At 40.8% G+C, this 17,576-nt stretch overlaps 1 protein-coding gene across 1 annotated transcript in view; it reads right to left on the bottom strand.

Annotated features, from left to right (window-relative positions):
- Positions 1-17,576, bottom strand: part of SLC6A5 (solute carrier family 6 member 5) — a 67,197-nt gene that overhangs the window by 22,814 nt on the left and 26,807 nt on the right. Inside the window, exons 9-13 of the mRNA XM_053389132.1 lie at positions 16,412-16,515; positions 8,181-8,305; positions 6,427-6,539; positions 4,362-4,493; positions 3,645-3,744 (exon numbers count right to left, since the gene is read on the bottom strand). Coding sequence (XP_053245107.1) covers positions 3,645-3,744; positions 4,362-4,493; positions 6,427-6,539; positions 8,181-8,305; positions 16,412-16,515 — 574 coding nt within the window. The remainder of the gene's footprint in view (positions 1-3,644; positions 3,745-4,361; positions 4,494-6,426; positions 6,540-8,180; positions 8,306-16,411; positions 16,516-17,576) is intronic.

The raw sequence follows: 17,576 nt of genomic DNA, 5'->3' as shown, positions 1-17,576 counted from the left end.
GGAAACAGGCTGCGAGCATCAATTGGTTTCCAAACATGACTTGGTTCCTTTACCAATAGGAATAGTTGATTGTGAGAAACTGGCAATTTCTTAGAACAGACTTCCCCAAACTAATGTTCTCCAGATGTCCTGGACTACAATTCCTATCATGGAGGATAAGGCTATCCATGGCTACTTGCAGCAATGGCTGTGTTCCACCTCCACTGTCAGAGGCAGTATGCTTCTGGGAATCTCAAGTGGGGACAGTGTGGCTGCACTCAGGTCCTGCTTTGGGGTTTCCCACAGACAACTGGTTAGCCACTGTAAGTACAGGAAGCTGGACTAGATAGGCCATTGGCCTGATCCTCTTCTTACATTGATATGCCTGATCATTGGCCATGCTGGCTGGGGCTGTAGACCAACAACATCTGAAGAGCACCGGGTTGGGAAAAGCTGTCTTAAATGGTGAGACCGTATTTGTCATACATGGTACAGCCTCAGTTATCCAGATCTCTCATTTCTTCTTACGAGACCCAGTGCCTGGATTATGGCAGTGAGACTCAAAGGCTTATTCTCCCTGTGCATATAGCATCTTGCAAAAGGAAGGGTTGTTGCCCTGCTATCTCATACTCTTCAGCACCACTGCTGTGGGTGGCCAGCTACCAACCCAGTAGGGTTCATTTGATGAAAGGCATCAAAAGTACTATAAACATTAGCTTGGGCTACTCAATCACAACAACTTATCACTCAGGCATTGGCTGAGCTGCTCTCAGACTGCCTCTCCCTGCTTGTCACAGTTCAGTTACTAGCTTGCCTTCGGGAATCATTTTACATTCCCAGCAATTTCCTAGATTGCCTGTAATCCAGTCAACACTGCCTGTGTAAACCCAGGACTTTCTCACTGCTGGCTTTGGACTGGAAAATAACCCAAAGCGCTCATAGATCACCATCTGCCATAATTGACATCAAATTATTCAGAGTTATGAAAACTCTTTTAGGCTGCAAAGAGCTCCAAAAAAAGGGTGTAACCAAAACGGAAAGCAACAAAAATGGCAAATGGGACTTCATGTGTGTGTGAAATGATGCACACTGAGACAAAAGATCCCAAATGAACAGGTAGTGACTAGCTAGAAAAGTGCTCTTGTCAGTAAAAAAACGTAGTGTACAGTATCGGTGAAAATGCTATGCTGCAAATCCTTAAGAAAGGGAGTGAAAATAAAAGGGCCTGTGGAAACAATAGATCAATCAATGGCTACAAGCTGTAAAGGTTATATAGAGCCTTTCAAATCAGAAGCAGTATGCCAATGAATATCAGTCACTGGGAAGCAATGGAGTATTGCCTTCAAGCTTTGCTCGCAGACTTCCAAAATACATAGGGTTGGCTACTGTAGCAAGCAGGACACTGGGATAGCTACCTTTGGTCTGATCCAGCATACCTATTCTTACAATAGTGGGAACTTCATGAATGTGCAGGACTCTGCCCTTCTCTAGAAATCCATCTGGGTTCAAATAGGCACATGAAGATACACGTTAATTCCAATGTAGGCAGCAGATGCACATACACAAAAGAATTCAGTTGCAGTTGTTAGCGTGACTAAATGAACAGAGGTGCCATTGCAGACTTATAGTGCAAGCATGTTTTATGAAGAGGAGTGGGGAAAGTGACAGCAGGACCCATTTGGGAATCCAAGAGTCATAGCCCCTGTTCTCCACATCCATAACATAGAAGTGCACAAAGAGACAATTCATAGGTTATTTCTCCGCTGGCCATCCTGCTTATTTCTCATGCTGAATAAAGCAGCTGTCATTAGCCAAGAGTTTATGGGAACTGAGCATGAGATCCTCTCTGATATAGACAATGAGTCAGTGAGAAAGGAATCACAGGCAGCACGGATGGTCTTGGGGACATCTGGTGGCATAATGTGAAAGAAGCTGAAAAAGAATTATTCAAAAGCAGCCACTTCCTTACCTGTAAGGCTCTTGGTTACCACTTAGTTTTGTGCAGAGATTTGTGCTACTTTTTAATGGATTTGCTGGTTCACCTACCAAAACCTCAACTACCAAATCTCTGATCAGCTTATCAAGATAGTTGACTTTTGTTTAAACCCCACCATGCCAAGATGATAGTAAATATCCTTTATATTCACGTCAAAACTTTTCATACTCCACTTCTAAAGTCATGAGCTTTTATTTTTCCTATTTTCTTAAAATTTCAGGAACTGGTGTATTTCTAGAAATGACTTTGTGGAGGTGAAAATTAAATGAATAAGCTCAACTGACTGACAGATTCCCCCCCCCCCCAGTTAATCAGACAATCTGCGCCTACAATCTACCAAACATATCACACACTCAGAAACTCTAGTTTCCCTACAAGATCTGTCACAAAATATTTCTTAATTGCACAAAGGAATGTCTTAACTGCAATATCAGTATATATTGTAGAAGAAACCAGATAGCCTTGAACAGACTGGCGTGACAGCAGAGTGCTGTATTCTTAGCCTCCTTGCAAGGTTCATAAATGAAAATATAAAATAACTTCTTTCATGTATTCTCTAATCTTCCAACAATGAGAGATAAGACATGTACATTTTCAGAAAAGGAAGAGCAGGGCTAACGACAGTGCTTAATTTCTAACATTAAATATGGTAGGCAACATCGTGCCTGCACAGCCATCAACTATGAAAATGCTAATCTCAGATATGAGTGAAATGGTTGTGGTCATGTCATATTTCACATGTACAATCATAAGGTACTGGAGATGTGCAAGCAAGACTCAGACACATGAAGGGACTGCAATTCCCAGATTATATATGAATAGCATTCTTAGTGCCCATGGTGGAATGATTTCTAAGGTAGCTGATTTGAAGATTGCAGCCTTCAAAACTTGAATTCTTCAGAGTCTTCTGACAACATAAACCTGGATATTATACTGTTAAAAAATCATACTTCATGCCACTCTCTGAAAACTGGAGGCAGAAATTTCCATACATCCAAGACATATTATTTTCTTGCAATTCACAGTGTATTGCAAGATAACTGGTGGGGAGAAGGTGTGTGCTCCTGATAGGCTATTATTACAGGTCATTGTCCTAATTAAGTTATTCAAATTGTTTAAAGCAGGCATTCAGACAAAAGCAGTGGGTGCTATCTACTAAGAACAAATTCTTTATATTACTTGTGCCTTTCCATACAAACACACTTTGCATTTGTATTGCTTACAAACATTATATGACTTACTAATTGTATTTATACAAACTAAAAGTGCATGAGTGTACCATCGTTATTAAGCCATTATTAGAACCTAAACCTTGGCTACTGTGAACCTATATTCTTATTTGTGTACCACACAAATTGATCTGGCTGGTATGCCTCACCATTACTTTTATATAGCCTATATTGCTATTAACTGAACATCCACTTTAATTTTAACAAAGTGCTATCTATAACAAATGACTTGCTTATCTAAGCAGTCCAGCTGCAGTAATATAAAAAAGATTACAGTTTTCTTAGTCTGAGTGAAATTCCAGAGAAATGTTTGATTTTCAAACCATTAAATGATAAAAGTCTTTTGTTTCTAAAAGTGGGACTAGTTGTGTGCAACTCAACACATTTTCACATGTACTTATCACTGTGTGATCTAGATATATAGCACATTGTTTTCTTACCATAAATGTATGAAATGCCAACAAGTTCAAAAATGGCTATTATAACAAGAGAGTAGGATGCTGCATAGGTGTCCACAAGCTGCAACATGTACATTCCACCCTAAAAGTAAACAGGTAATTAGTAACAGAAATGTCAAAAGATATTAGGAGATAATGTATGGCAACTCAACTAACTAAATATTTTCAGACAGGAAAATGTTTAGATTACTGCTGCTTAACATCATGTAGCCCACCCACTCTGGAAACACTCTCTGAATTCCATGAACTAAGAAATTCCATTGTATTTCAGTTCCATATGGAATCTGAGCCCACATGCAAGACCATTTTATGCATTCTGTCTCATACATTGGCAGATGCATGGTCCAATTCCTTCTTCCCACCTGATACATACTGGAATGCATTGCATCACAGAACAGATCTGTTCTCAATTAAGATGAAATTTTTAAAAATCAAGTGGCCTGTGGTATAAAAGGTAATATTTATGATAATAAGATACTGCAAGAATGCAGATATTACCTTTATGCCAAATCGTATTTTGTAATCTTGTTAAATCCCACAGTATCACATGTCGCACATAAAATTTCACTTTGATCCATGCATTTTGTTTGAAAACCTAATAATCCCATGGACTTCTTCCTACCAATTGTAGGAACAGACCTTGTTGCAATAGGAGAAACCATGGGATGTAATGTGTACATATTATGGCAACACTTTTACCTGAGTGATCATAGGAAAGCCCATGATGAAAAAGGAGACACAGCATCCAAGAGTAAACAGAGGCTTGTGAGTACGTAAGTACTTTGGGAACTCATCTGAAACGGATGTCACTATCGTCTCAATAGTGGCAAACTAAGGAATATCAAAAAAGAACAAGTAGGACAATAGTAATCATACACACAATAACACATTTTGTTTAACATGGCATATGTAATATTGCAGCTAAAACCACTCTATGAAACAGAAACTGGTATGTAAACTCTTTGAAGAACATCTAGTTGACTCTTCTACTCAGCAAAATGTAGATCCCTACACCAAGCTATTCCTGTAAGATTGCACACAATAATCTGCATTAACTGTGGGTTAAATAGCAAGCATGAATAAGAAGGTGCAGATGGGACAACGTGTCTGGCTGTTAACCAGAAGGTTGGTGGTTCGAGCCTAATCAGGGAGAGCTGTGGGCAGGATTCCTGCATTGCAGGGTGTTAGACTAGATGACCAGTGGAATCCCTTCCAACTCTACAATTCTATGGTTCTATGCTGGCCTGCACAATCTAAATAATCTTTAAAACATACAAAACTACTCAGATAGCTCTGAGTGAAGGGTTGATCAGTTCAAATGATCCACTGGAGCAATTTTACTCATACATTTGTGGCAACGGAGATGCAAAACAGTGAAGCAACACGCATTCCACATAATGTTTCTGGCCCTCTTGCACCATATGCCTTAAAATGGCAATACTTGATGATTGAATTGATCTCCAATGGAGACATCAGACATCTTGAAGTATGCTGAAAAGGGTGCCTACTTCCAACACCTACCCTGCCTTTCCAAATACACCCCAAGCAGTCTTGTTTCCAGACATCATCACTTCCTCCAGCTTCATCACCAACTCCACAACTCTACAAAATTGGTTCTCCTTGACCCCTGGTGGCTCTGCATACTTGGAAACATCAGCCTCCTGCTAGGACAATAGTTTACTTCATGCCAGTAGGCTTACCTGCTCCTGCTTTGCCTGACACAGCCAAGTTTGAGCCAACTGCCCTCCAGCCCACGTTCCCAAACACCATGTTTCCTTCCCTTCTCCTTCCATTTTGTACACCCCTCTTATTCCCCCTCTTTGAAGCAGATGTTCTTTCCTGCTCAACAGCCTAGACCTTCTCAATATGACTGGTATTGTTGAGAGACACCAGTAAGGAGGAGTAATACTAATTAAGTTTTCTAGGCTGTAAACCACGATCCTTACTTTCAAGTAAGCACCACAGAGAACACTTTTGAGCAGAGGTGCATGAGACCAACCTTCTAAGGCTGCAGTCCTATGCATTTTTATCATTAATATTGGTGAGGCTTACTTCTGAGTAAGTATGCATGGAATCAGCTGCATGACACCTCTCTCCCCCTCCCTTGAAACTAAAGTTTTCTTTCCTCCTCAGCAGCCTAGATACTCTCAAAATGAGTGGTATCATTGAGAGACACCAAGTAAGGATGGGTAAAACCAATACAGCATATAGCAAGTAAGGATGGGTAAAACCAATACAACAGGGGGGAAATAATTAAGACCCTCAACAATTTTCAGGTGGTCCATGGAACGAAGGGGGTTTGGGAACCGCTGTCTAGCCCCTTCCATGAAGTGAAAACCTCCACTTTTGCTCAAGTTTGGTTGCAGTATGTGGGTCACTCTCTCTACAGGTCTGCCTGATTAACACCTTTCTGTTTCTTCTTCGATCCCAAAGGCAACTTGAATGTGGTAATTAACTTCTGTATGGCTCCTGCTGTGACATATTTTCACTGAGCTCAATTCTAGTACTGGGGTTTAACCTCAAAATCAGTTTTGGCTCTAATCCTACACACACTTACCTGGGGCTAAGTCCCTCTGAACTCAGTCGGATTTATTTCTGAGCAGACATGCATACAAGTGTACTGCCTGTATGTTTATTTTGCCTGAAAACCTTGGGTATGTGCTAGGCTCCTGCTTGTAACCAGTTACGTTAAAAATTAATCAAAGATGTACTATTTGGTCCTGTAACAGTCAATAGCAAGGTAGGTGAAAGAAGGCAAGTTTACCATGGTGTCCAAGCCAAGTGTTAGAAGCATCAAGAAGAAAATTATAGCCCAGAAAGGTGAAAGAGGAAGCCTGGTTAAAGCTTCAGGATATACTACAAAGGCAATCCCAGGACCTAGAACACAAGAAACTAATATTTATCTGTTGATTGATAATAATAAAAATTATTATGAAAGACATCTACTGTCCCTCATTAATCCTACTGGTTTTAATTGCGGCACAAACACAATTCCTTTTTCAGTGAAAAGCCTTCTTCATTGCCACTTTGTGTTTTATTTACAGTAGACAGATACCCCTTCCCCATCAGTTTTTTTTTTTTTTTGCTCTACATTGCAATGCAGTAGGGCTGGTATAATTCAGCATCAAGAGGGTTAATTTAAATAGGTACTTCACAAAATGTTTGGGAACTATGACAAGCATTAAAAGAATTGTTGGTTGAAGATTATTTTTATTTCTGTGATGTCATGCAAGCAACTCTCTTTAAAACCTGCTGCTAACTGCCAGCTTTTCTGGGCAAGAAGGCTTAAGGGACCTTATATATTCATAAGCATGCTCTTTCATCTCTTGATTAAAGATTTCTTCTTGACTACTATAGATAAGGCGTCTGTTTGCACTAGCTTCTTACATGTGGAAAGTAAATTAAGGAATCAAAATAATGAGTTTCTAAAATTCATCATGCCCTCTGGGAAAATTTAATTGCAGAAAATGAAATTTCAGATCCCCCTTGATTTGGACCCCCTAAATTAATGTCAGGCAAGAGTTATGGCCACTAAGAGTTGGGCACACATGAGAACAACTGCTGAGTTTCAGAAGTAGAACTCGCTTCCAGATGAGGTCAGACAGGTCCCCTCCCTGTACTTACTGAATCCTTTTTATTCCAGCAGACTTTAATTAGGATTCAATTAAAGTTATAAAGGATTTTATAACTTTAACTCATTTTTAGTCTTATTATATTGGGTCTTTTCTACACTGCTTAGAGACAACTGTGATTAAGAAGTATACAAATTGTTTAAGTAAATACAAGGCTCTCCAGTCTTGTTGGGCTCTGGATTCCATCAGTCTCAGCCAGCATGGCCAACAATCAGGGTGGTAGAAGTGCCAACACAGCATCTGGAGGGCTACAAGTTCCCCAGTCCTGTTTTAAGGGGAGTGTAACCCCATCCTTAACAAGCTGATACTCTGTCCCTGGACAGGTAAGCCTTTGACTAATAGCACCTCATCTGGATTTAAGTTTAGTTTCCTTACCCTCATCTAGCTCATCACTGGCTCCAGAGCCCAATTCAGAACCTCTGTGGCTAGATAGGAAACCTCTGGCCTGTGGGCTAGATGTGGCCCTTGGAGAATTTCCATATGGCCCTTCAGGGCACGTTCTCCTTGGCCCACACCTGCAATTTACATCTGAAAATAACCTCATGTTGAGAGCTTTTTTCACTCATGCAAATTGTATGCCCAGTCCAGAATGGGATCACAGAGGGGAGCAAATTATTAAAACCGTCCTACCTCCTAGGCCAGGGTCTTGATCCAGACTGGGGATTTGCATTGCAGAAAAATCTCCTAGTTACTCCAATAGGAGTTATTTTCCCCAATATACAAATGGGGGCACAGCAAACCCAATCCAGACTGGGAGCCTGTGGTAGTGCCCCCACCCCAGTATTCTGAATAATGTACATTTGCAGGCTGATTTGCAAACCGGGGGGGGGGGGGGACACCATTACGCCATGCTATACCATTCATAAATTGAAACAAACTCTCATACCTTGGTCGGCAACATCTTCAATGTCTACTTTGAGCTCATTTGCCATAAAACCAATAACGGAGAAGATGACAAAGCCTGCAAATATACTTGTGGCACTGTTGGTACAAGTTACTATCAAGGTGTCCCTGAAGAAAGAAAAAGATGAAAGAAAATATGCACAGTAGAAGTGACAGTGGATACATAGATAATAATTTATCCTTTGTGGAACACCAACTCTTAGTAGACACAATACAAAAAATAATAATACATATTTTAAGTGAAACAACAACATCCGAAAGCTTACTACTGATAAAAAGACACTCAACAAATATGAAAATAAAAACTTACAAAGTGGTTAGCGGCAATAATTAACTGATTCCACCACAAAAATATGATATTTCAAAAACTATGGGAAATGATAACTGTGATCCCACCACACTCTAAAATACCTATTGGTTGAACGAATTGAGTTGCTCTTCCTCTCACACATACATATTCTTAGGATGCAAACTTCATGTCATCTTTTTGAAGGAGAGATAACACAGGGTGATTCATAATGAAGTATACAGTTTCCAGATGATGTAAGACAGTAACAGGCGACGACACGGACCACAATTGCGAACCGTGAGGTAGATGTACTCATAAAGTTTGTGTTCTGCTACTGAGGGAAATGACGTAGGCAATAGCAAGCGTGTCATGTGACTAGCCAGGCAAAATGGCTGTGTCTGCAGTGGAGAAGGTGTTTTGTGTTCTTGAATTGAGCAAAACGGAATCTGTAACTGTTGAGTGACGGCATTTTCTCCAAGCAGAAAATGTACCTACAATTGGCATGAAAAATTTGAAACTTTATCTGTGGGGGTATGTAAAGGACAACGTATTCACCCCTCCCCTTCCTGTTTGATTTAGCGGAGCTGAAACAGCGTATCACAGCCACTACCACTGCACTTAATTCAGATATCTTAACTCGCATTTGAGCAGAAATGGATTACCAGTTCGATGTGTGTCGTGTGACAAAGGGTGCACACATAGAACATCTGTGACTGTTTCTGAAAAAACTTTAAACATTCCCCTACAATTCTGTTACAGGTAACATAAGATATATTACATTCTTCATCTTCTTCTTTATAGTGCGTTGAAACTGTATACTTCATTATGAATCACCCTGTATTATTACCATATCAGACCAAGATCATATTTCAGCATTTGGGCACATATGCCTAAATGTGTGGCTTATATGTGGGTGGAACAGTGTGGTGTAATAACTATTTTTGAATGTTTGAGGCCCAGGTTTGAAGGCGTAGTTGAATAGTTATCAACCTCCCTGACAGTTTTGATGAAGTCACTGTCTCTTTCATAAGCTAGATTCAAAAACAAAGTGTTCCTCTGAGCAGGAAGAGTGAAAGACAAACAAGGTAATAAAAGTTGCAAGAAATATGGCATGTTTATACAGTTTGCACAGTTTTAGGAATGGGGAAAATCAGTGCTTTTTTCTAAAAAAAAAAATGTTTAGGGATACTCTCATTTTCCTACTCATATTGAAATACTGCCCCTCAATGAGGCCAAACTTAGATTCACAAAATATTTAGGGGTATGAGTACCCCTGCGTCCCCCCAGAAAAAAAGCACTGGGGAAAATATATCTGGAAAGAATTTTACATTAGAACAAGACAGTGAGCTATCCTGGAATAACCACTAAGCAACCAAAGTTATACTGTTATGTACCCAGTGGTCTGTGTTGCCTGAGCTTGAGTCTGAACTAAGGATTCTGAGCCCCTGTGTTCTGATTCGATACATGATATCCAATCACAGAACACTTCAGGATTTGGGCCTCTGCCATTGGCCCTTAAACTCTGAGTTATGACTCGCAGCTTGGAAGTTTAGACAGCCAATCACGTTGGGAGTGGCCCAGGCCTTCAGAAATGTATATAAGCAGTTGCTTTGCCCCTGTTTATTTAGTTCTGTTAGTCCAATAAAGGTTATTGCTGTTATCACTGTGTCTTGCATCCTGAGAACCCACCTACACTTCACTTTTAAGTCCTTGGGCCTTCTTTTAAGGCTAACACTTGCTGTTTATGAGAGATTGACACTTATAAAAACATTTACTTACCCTGACTAATGAGCAAAGTCAATGTTCTAGCGCCCCTTACAAAATTTAGGGTAGTAGATTTCCTCCCTTCCCTTTCACTATTGCAATGAATATTTCCAGGGAACTTGGGGCCAATTTATATTGCAGCCATGTGTTCAATAGCCTCATCCGTGTTGATACAGAGAGGACTGGAGGAATTGCTCCATGGATGCCTGCAGCAACCGGAGATGAAAGGTGCTACAGGCACTTGTAAGCTTTGGACATGGGAAGGCTCGTTTTCGGGCAGATATATGCATACGTCAATAAATTCATAGCTCAAAAATATAAATGGAGTGATTTCTTCCAAAATAATATCAAATAGTTTTCAGTTTCAATGTCATTTGTTTATCAGATGATGAAAAGAAATCTAGAAACCTGCCATAAAAAGCACCCTGCAGTTCCTGCAGACCTCTAAGGAAGACTTCCCTTAAGTAATCATTTTTTCCTTCTTGCTGAGACTTGATAATGTTAACTATAGAAACAGATTGCTGTGTTCTAACTTTGTTCTAAAGGAAACTTTTCCCCCCCTGGCTCTGGATCAGCATCAGACGGAAATACGGCTCACTAAGAAAGCTTATCACTCTCACAGAATTTTAAGCTGGGGTATGTGCTGTAGCAGATTGTTACAAATCCAAGATAATTTTTCACTCTGCACTGAAATGCACTGAAGGGGGAAATGTTTAAAATAAAATTTAGCTGTACTGAGGTAAATTATGACATAAAAGCCACTCTACAGCTCTCCTTCTCCTTTTACTTCAAGATGTTTACTTCACAAACAGGGATAATGGGGGGTTGGAGGCTTTCTTTTCCACTAATGTCTCTATTTCTGGGGGCCTTAATGTGGCACCTTTGGACACAATTGCAGCCACAGAGACCTACCAGGTTGCCCATCAAGCTCTTTAGCCCCCCCTCTGGACCAATTATAAATTATAATGGCCACACAGTCCAAGTTTCTCTTCACTCTCTCCCATGTTGTCTATGGAGGCCCTGCTACCATTTTGATTAGTTAGCACACTTGGAAAAGAGGGGAGAAAATAGCTCACTGCTGGTGGCATCCAATTACAACTGTTGACTCTCCCTTTCTCTGCAGGTAGCATCCAATTAGAAGAGGGAGAACGGTTCTAATAGGATGCTACCTGCAGGGGGCTTTTTGACTCTAAGGAAAAGAGACAGCAAGAAGGTGGGATTTTTCCTATAGCTGAGTGCAAAAAGGAAACATAGGTGGTGAGAGAAGACTAAAAAAAAAACCAGAGCACCAGGGGTTGGGGGTGGAGGAAGGTGTCCATGTGTGTATAGGTGATCAGGATACATGGAGAAAAACATATGGGGTAAGGGTAAAGTGAGAGGGGGGGGGAGAAATCTCGACTTCTCTGAAATTGGTGGTTTGCTTTCTGTAAAAAGTGTGTTAGAGAGTAGAAAACTGTGGGTCAAAGGGGACAATTTTGTATTTAGGGGCTCAGACTACGCATCTGTACTCAGTTTCATGGGCAAGTTACTTGATCTCAATTTCATTACTGTACTTTGACATCTGTGGAATGGGTAGTTCTGACTTCTCACACCCACCACAGCAGCTAATTTGTGAGTGGGCGTACCTCTGTGGCAGCCATTTTTATCGTGTCAAATACATTCCCAATATTCCAAAAGTGCCCATGGGCCCAAAAAGGTTGCAGTCCATGGTTTATCAATTATTGCCAAGTTCATACACAACACTAGTAACTGTTCCCATGCTTCTATAGGAATGCATTCACTGGGCCTTAAACATGGCATATAAAGATGATTCCGTTAGTGTTCTTTAGGTCTCTTCTAGTACACAGCAACACATTTCTGTTTCTGATACTGCTAATTAATGCTCTGGGCTTTCCAAAATCAATGGATAATTGTAATATATTTACCTAATTCTAGGCACCAGTGCACACCCTCCAACATTTCTCCGATGAAATAGGGATGTCCCATTCCATAATGAGAATTTTACTATTTATACCCCACACATCTTACTGGGTTGCCCCAGCCACTCTGTGCAGCTTCCACCATATATAAAAAAACATACTAAAACATTTTTAAAAACCTTCCCTATGCAGGATTGCCTCCAGACAGCTGAGGGATTGGATAACTCCATACCCTCTAACATTTCCCCATTGAAAATAGGGACATCCTAAGAAAAAGTGAGACATTCTGGGATCAAATCAGAAACCAGGATAGCTTCTCTAAATCAGGGACATCCCTGGAAAATAGGAGCACTTGGAAGGTCTGCCAGTGACTTTCCAGAAGGGGGAGAAGAGAAAAAATGTTTCATGTTCAACTCTAGGTCAAGATTGGGGAGTCTGTGTCCCTTTATATGTTGTTGAACTATAACTCCCAAAATCCCTGACTGCTGACCATACTGGTTGGGGGTGATGAGAGTCAGAATTCAACCACAAGGACATCCACAGGTTCCCACCACCAGCTATAGGTCTTCAGCACCATGATACTGGTAGGTAGATTGAAAGTGATGACTGCCGATTCATATGAGAGCAGGTAAGTAGAGACTGTTTATAATGTGGCATGAGCCTTTTCAACAGCCATGCTTTCTCCCTGGCAGGGGTTACTTCTTGTCTGGGAACCCCATGTTCAGGGGGGATGTCTGCAGCAGAGCAATTTTATGGGGAAACAAAGGCAGGGGAATAGCTTGGCTCTCTTCTTGCACCCACACGTGCTCCACAACCTGGCTCTTACACACAGGTCAGCTGCTATGACATCAAGTTCCATCCTTAGACATCAGAAGGACTTATATGGCATGGGTTCTAGTAAGTGTAAAAAGCAAGAAGTGTGTGCAAATGTCTAGTTAAATAAAACGTAGGCTCAGGATCAAAATATAGACAGGGTGCACCCAAGACATAATGCACTATGGTTCCCCTACACCTGAATGTCCCAGTCATATTGTGGACTGTATGCATGGCTGACACTCTTCACTCAGATTCTCTTCAATATGGGTTTGGTATTTTTTATATATATAGAAATGAGAGCATTCAGTATAGATAAATTGGTCTGCTTAGACTAGGGAGACTTGAGATGCCTCAGACGAGTCACTATCTCTCTGCCCAACCTCCCCCACAGGCTTGTTATAAAATGAAATAGGATAACCCCCATATATATACCCTGGAGCTTCACACCAGTGAGACTTAAACTAGTTGATGCTTAAATTAATCTACAATGAAACCTTCAGCCTGGAATATATCATTGTCTGCATGCTTGCATTGAGAGCAGTGGCAAAAACAGTCACAAGAGATGCTAAAATGTCATTTGGGGGCTGTAATCCTAATTTCACTTACTGATAAGTAAATGAACTCAATCGGGTGTTCTCTGGTGTTGATATGCATAGGAATGCATGGCTGTATCATGAGTGGAAATAGCAGAGCCTCAAATTTAGAAGGCTCAAAGATTTAGATTTTGCTGGCAATAAAACTCTCAGTGATTATTTCATCAACATGCAAGCAGCAGCCAAGATACCATTGATCATGACTCCCCCAAAAACAGAAAAGAAAATGGTTCTAACAGTCATTAGAAAGCAAATCTAATGAGACTTCAAGAACTCTTAAGTACAGCATTAATTACTTACTCCCCAGGGAAGCTCATACAGCCAGTTCCATTGCAGTTTTCAAGAAAATCATAGCATTTTGGAGTGGGTGGGTTTTAAATTGCTGCGTTGGCTGCTGGTCAAAATTGTTTTTTATATTGTTATGCTGCCTTTGCTACGGCTGTGTTATTTTTCTATTTCATTTAAAGATGATGGGTATTTAAAGTATCTTACTTATGAAGATTAATTTGATGTCTGAGACTTCTTTTGGGCATAGGGAATAATGTCTAAGAAAACATAATTTACAATTCCCTTGACAGAAAAATGCTGACTGACAGTGAGACCCAAAAAGAAATCATGTTATCAAATGATAGGGAGACAGTCATTCCATAAAATCCAGGTTGTCATAAAAGTGATTCTGAAAGACCAGACTAATTATAGTGATTCCTTCTAACAGCTATGAAGCTAGAATCTGCATACACAAAAGTAAATGTCACTTTAAAAGTAAATGCTTCAAGGAAGGAGAGAGAGGTAGCTGGTTAGGAAGGGAAATCATAAGCTTTTGCAGAGAGATCACTACTCTTCTCTTTAAAATCCTCTGCAAAAGATGACAGAACTAGGGCATGTGTTAAAGAAGAGTGCAAGAAAATCAGATGGTGCAGGCTGGCCCCTAGGCTAAAAAAGCACACAAAAGGGTTTGTCAGTTCTGCTTGAACATGCATGTACTGTATATTAATTCTTTAACCATTTTGATGGTTAAAGAAGCATAGCACCAAGAGTTGTGCCTCCCTTATCAATTATTTGGAAGCACATAATGTGCAGAATATAAGCATCCAGGCCCAATTGGTCACTTGGATAATAAGCCACTCTCCCCTACATCCTTGTGCTTTCTCTGCCCCGATCCAGACCCTTCAGAGCAGCTTGAGAGGTGGCACAGGGGCTAAGAGAATCTGCAAAAACTGCCGACCTTCTTTTCTTGATGAGGTCAGGGAAATGGGAAATGAAATGCTGGGAAAACAGAATGCACTGCCATGTGAATGCAGCCTATGTGACAAGCTTTCTTGAACTATGAGTCCCAACATTCCTTCATTCTTGAGCCCATTTTTATAGCCAAACCCAGCACAGTAGCTGTTAAAGTGTTTTAAATTCGCTTTAGACACATTTCTCTGCCCTGGAATCTAGTACCAGTTATTCTATGCATTCTGGGGACCTGTTGCCTACCTTATTTGCTCACATATTTTCTGAAGCCTTTCAGTTCTATCAGCAGCACTGACATTTGACTGCAACATTCCCAGCATTACGTTTTTGTCACCTTCCTAATGTCACACTTTTCTGACTACTGCTGCCTGTTGTTCAGAGAAAATGCAACCCAAGCAACCAAATGTTCAGCTGTGCCTCCAAAACTCCATGAGCTATTGTTGGGGTTGCTGGTTTCTACTGTTCCTTCCTCTTGCATTTAGAAGCTGCTTCAAATAGTGGAACACTTGGAGTAGGAATGTGTTGAATAAATAAAGCAATCAATCAAAACCAAATATGGAATAGGCCTGCATTTATAAGAGAGCAAACTTCTCGGCTCTGTAGGAAGTTACCCATTACCTTTAATCAAAGGTTCCATCTGTAGTATGAATTTAGAGAGCTTTTCTTAGTGCTAATACAATTTCAGGAATAATCACTGTGCTCAGTGATATAACAACAGCAGAGGTGATACAGCCATTGCCCTTTTGGAAACTGCAGATTACCCTTTCTAATGCAGAGTGCTCAGAGCACAGCTGGATTCTGACCTATTTCTAAATCTCCAGGCTTTCTCCGGTAGAGATTATGCTTGTGTTGTATTTCATGCTGCCAGCCCAGGTTCTTCCTGGCAATTCCCGAGGTTGCTTTTCAACCTGGCCTATTTTTAATCAGAGCAAGCTTTCAATAGAAAGTAGGGCACACCAACCTCAGAAGGAGCCCAGTGGGTTTTGAGGACCTGCATCACAGGTGATGGAGTGTTTCCATTCTTGAAAGAAATTGTGCTTTACAAACAATGTCATAGCTTTCATGGCCACAGAATCAGGCACAATTTAGCCAAACAACAGAACTTCTGGGTCCTGCAAGGTCCAGAAGTATTGTGTGTTGCTGGCCTTCCTGAACTGTACTGAAGGGAGAGGGACCACATATTGAATGCCTTGCAACTTCCAAAATTCCCTCCCTAATGGAGGGTGGCATATCAGGAAGCAGGGCTCTCCCTGGCATTCTAATTTCTTATGTACAGGAAGTTCCCTCCTTGACCTGCCCCCACATGAGGTAGCATGCAATTCTCTCCACCCATTTGATATAGCTCTGCTATGTGACAGTTTTGAATGCATAGACTGGTTTTATTACTGATTGGGTATATCCAAATCACCCAATTTTCTTCTTTCAGTGGCTGTGTCAAATAATTAGGAACCACTGGTAATCCTAATTACGTTTTAAAATTCATAAACAATTCCCAGCTAATTTGTAAGGATCTAAATTATATCCATAAGTTTCTGGAATTAACAGTGCCACTCACGTCGCCATAAAGCCATTGGGTTCATGGAATCATTCTACTTACCTGTACAGGTTGTTATGAAATTTGTTATAGGAAGACAAAGTAATCAGGCCACCCCATGCAGCAGACAAAGAGAAAAATATTTGAGTGGCAGCATCTTTCCACACCTTTAAAAAAAAAAAAGTCCCATGAAGAAAATGAGCATCAACTTCAACAAACATTTTTTCAGCAAGTTATTTTAAAAATCAATAGTGCTGTTGACTATGGGAGCAATCCTATCTCAAGATACACCAGGATGAGTGGATTAGGATCCAGAGATCTCCAGCTGAGTCAGGAGGTTCCTGTCACAGTTGGGTTATGGAGGCTTAATTCCCTCATCTTCAACTCTGCTGGAGAGACATTAGTATATTTTCCAACCAGCTGAGCCCACCATGAAGGATCTTAAATTGACATAAACCCCCACAAAGGAGTATGTTGGGAAGGGACCAGAGGGCTGGGGTTATTTAGGCTGGATTCTAAACCCATTCTGTTTAGTCACATGACCTGGCAACTTGGGCATAGCCAGGATTTTTATTAGGGAGAAAAGAACCTCAGATTTGCATTGATTTGTATTGATTTGGAGGGGGAGCAGCTGCCCCCCCCCAGCTATGCCCTTGCTTGGCAACCTAGTGTAGGTTAAACTGGCAAAAAGGATGGTGTAACTTGAACTTTGTTTTAAAGGCTTTGTTTCCCTCTGCAGGTACAGGCCAGCTTAGGCAGCAGTAGCCTTGTTGCTGAATGGAGTCTGGATCTGGTGTAACATGACACCAGCTAAACTCACACTGGCTTGGCTTTACACCAGTTTCTTGTGTACAGGATTGCTCCCTACAATTCAAACTGATTGTAAAAGAGTCCATACAAAAGTGGCACAGCTCACGGCACAAGAAGAAGCAGGCTGCTCCAAGCAGTAGAATTTATGGGAAATATTGTAATACAAATTACTACTGCAAAATGTGATGATGGGGACACACACACACAAACGGATTAGCTAAATTTATGGAATTCCTATTGCTGTTGGGACCATTACACTGGAGCAGATATGCCTCGGACTGATCCAACAAGGCAACCCAAATGTACTCTAAACGTCACTAGATAAGGAAAAATTTGCACTGTAATCTGATGAGTGACCAGGTGAGCTGTTCTCTGGGAGTGTGTTATTTCATTCCACATAACACATGCAGCATGGCTG

This window comes from Podarcis raffonei, chromosome 1 (genome assembly GCF_027172205.1).
Source record: "Podarcis raffonei isolate rPodRaf1 chromosome 1, rPodRaf1.pri, whole genome shotgun sequence".
NCBI classification, from domain to species: domain Eukaryota; kingdom Metazoa; phylum Chordata; class Lepidosauria; order Squamata; family Lacertidae; genus Podarcis; species Podarcis raffonei.
This window is presented reverse-complemented; position numbering and strand designations above follow the sequence as displayed.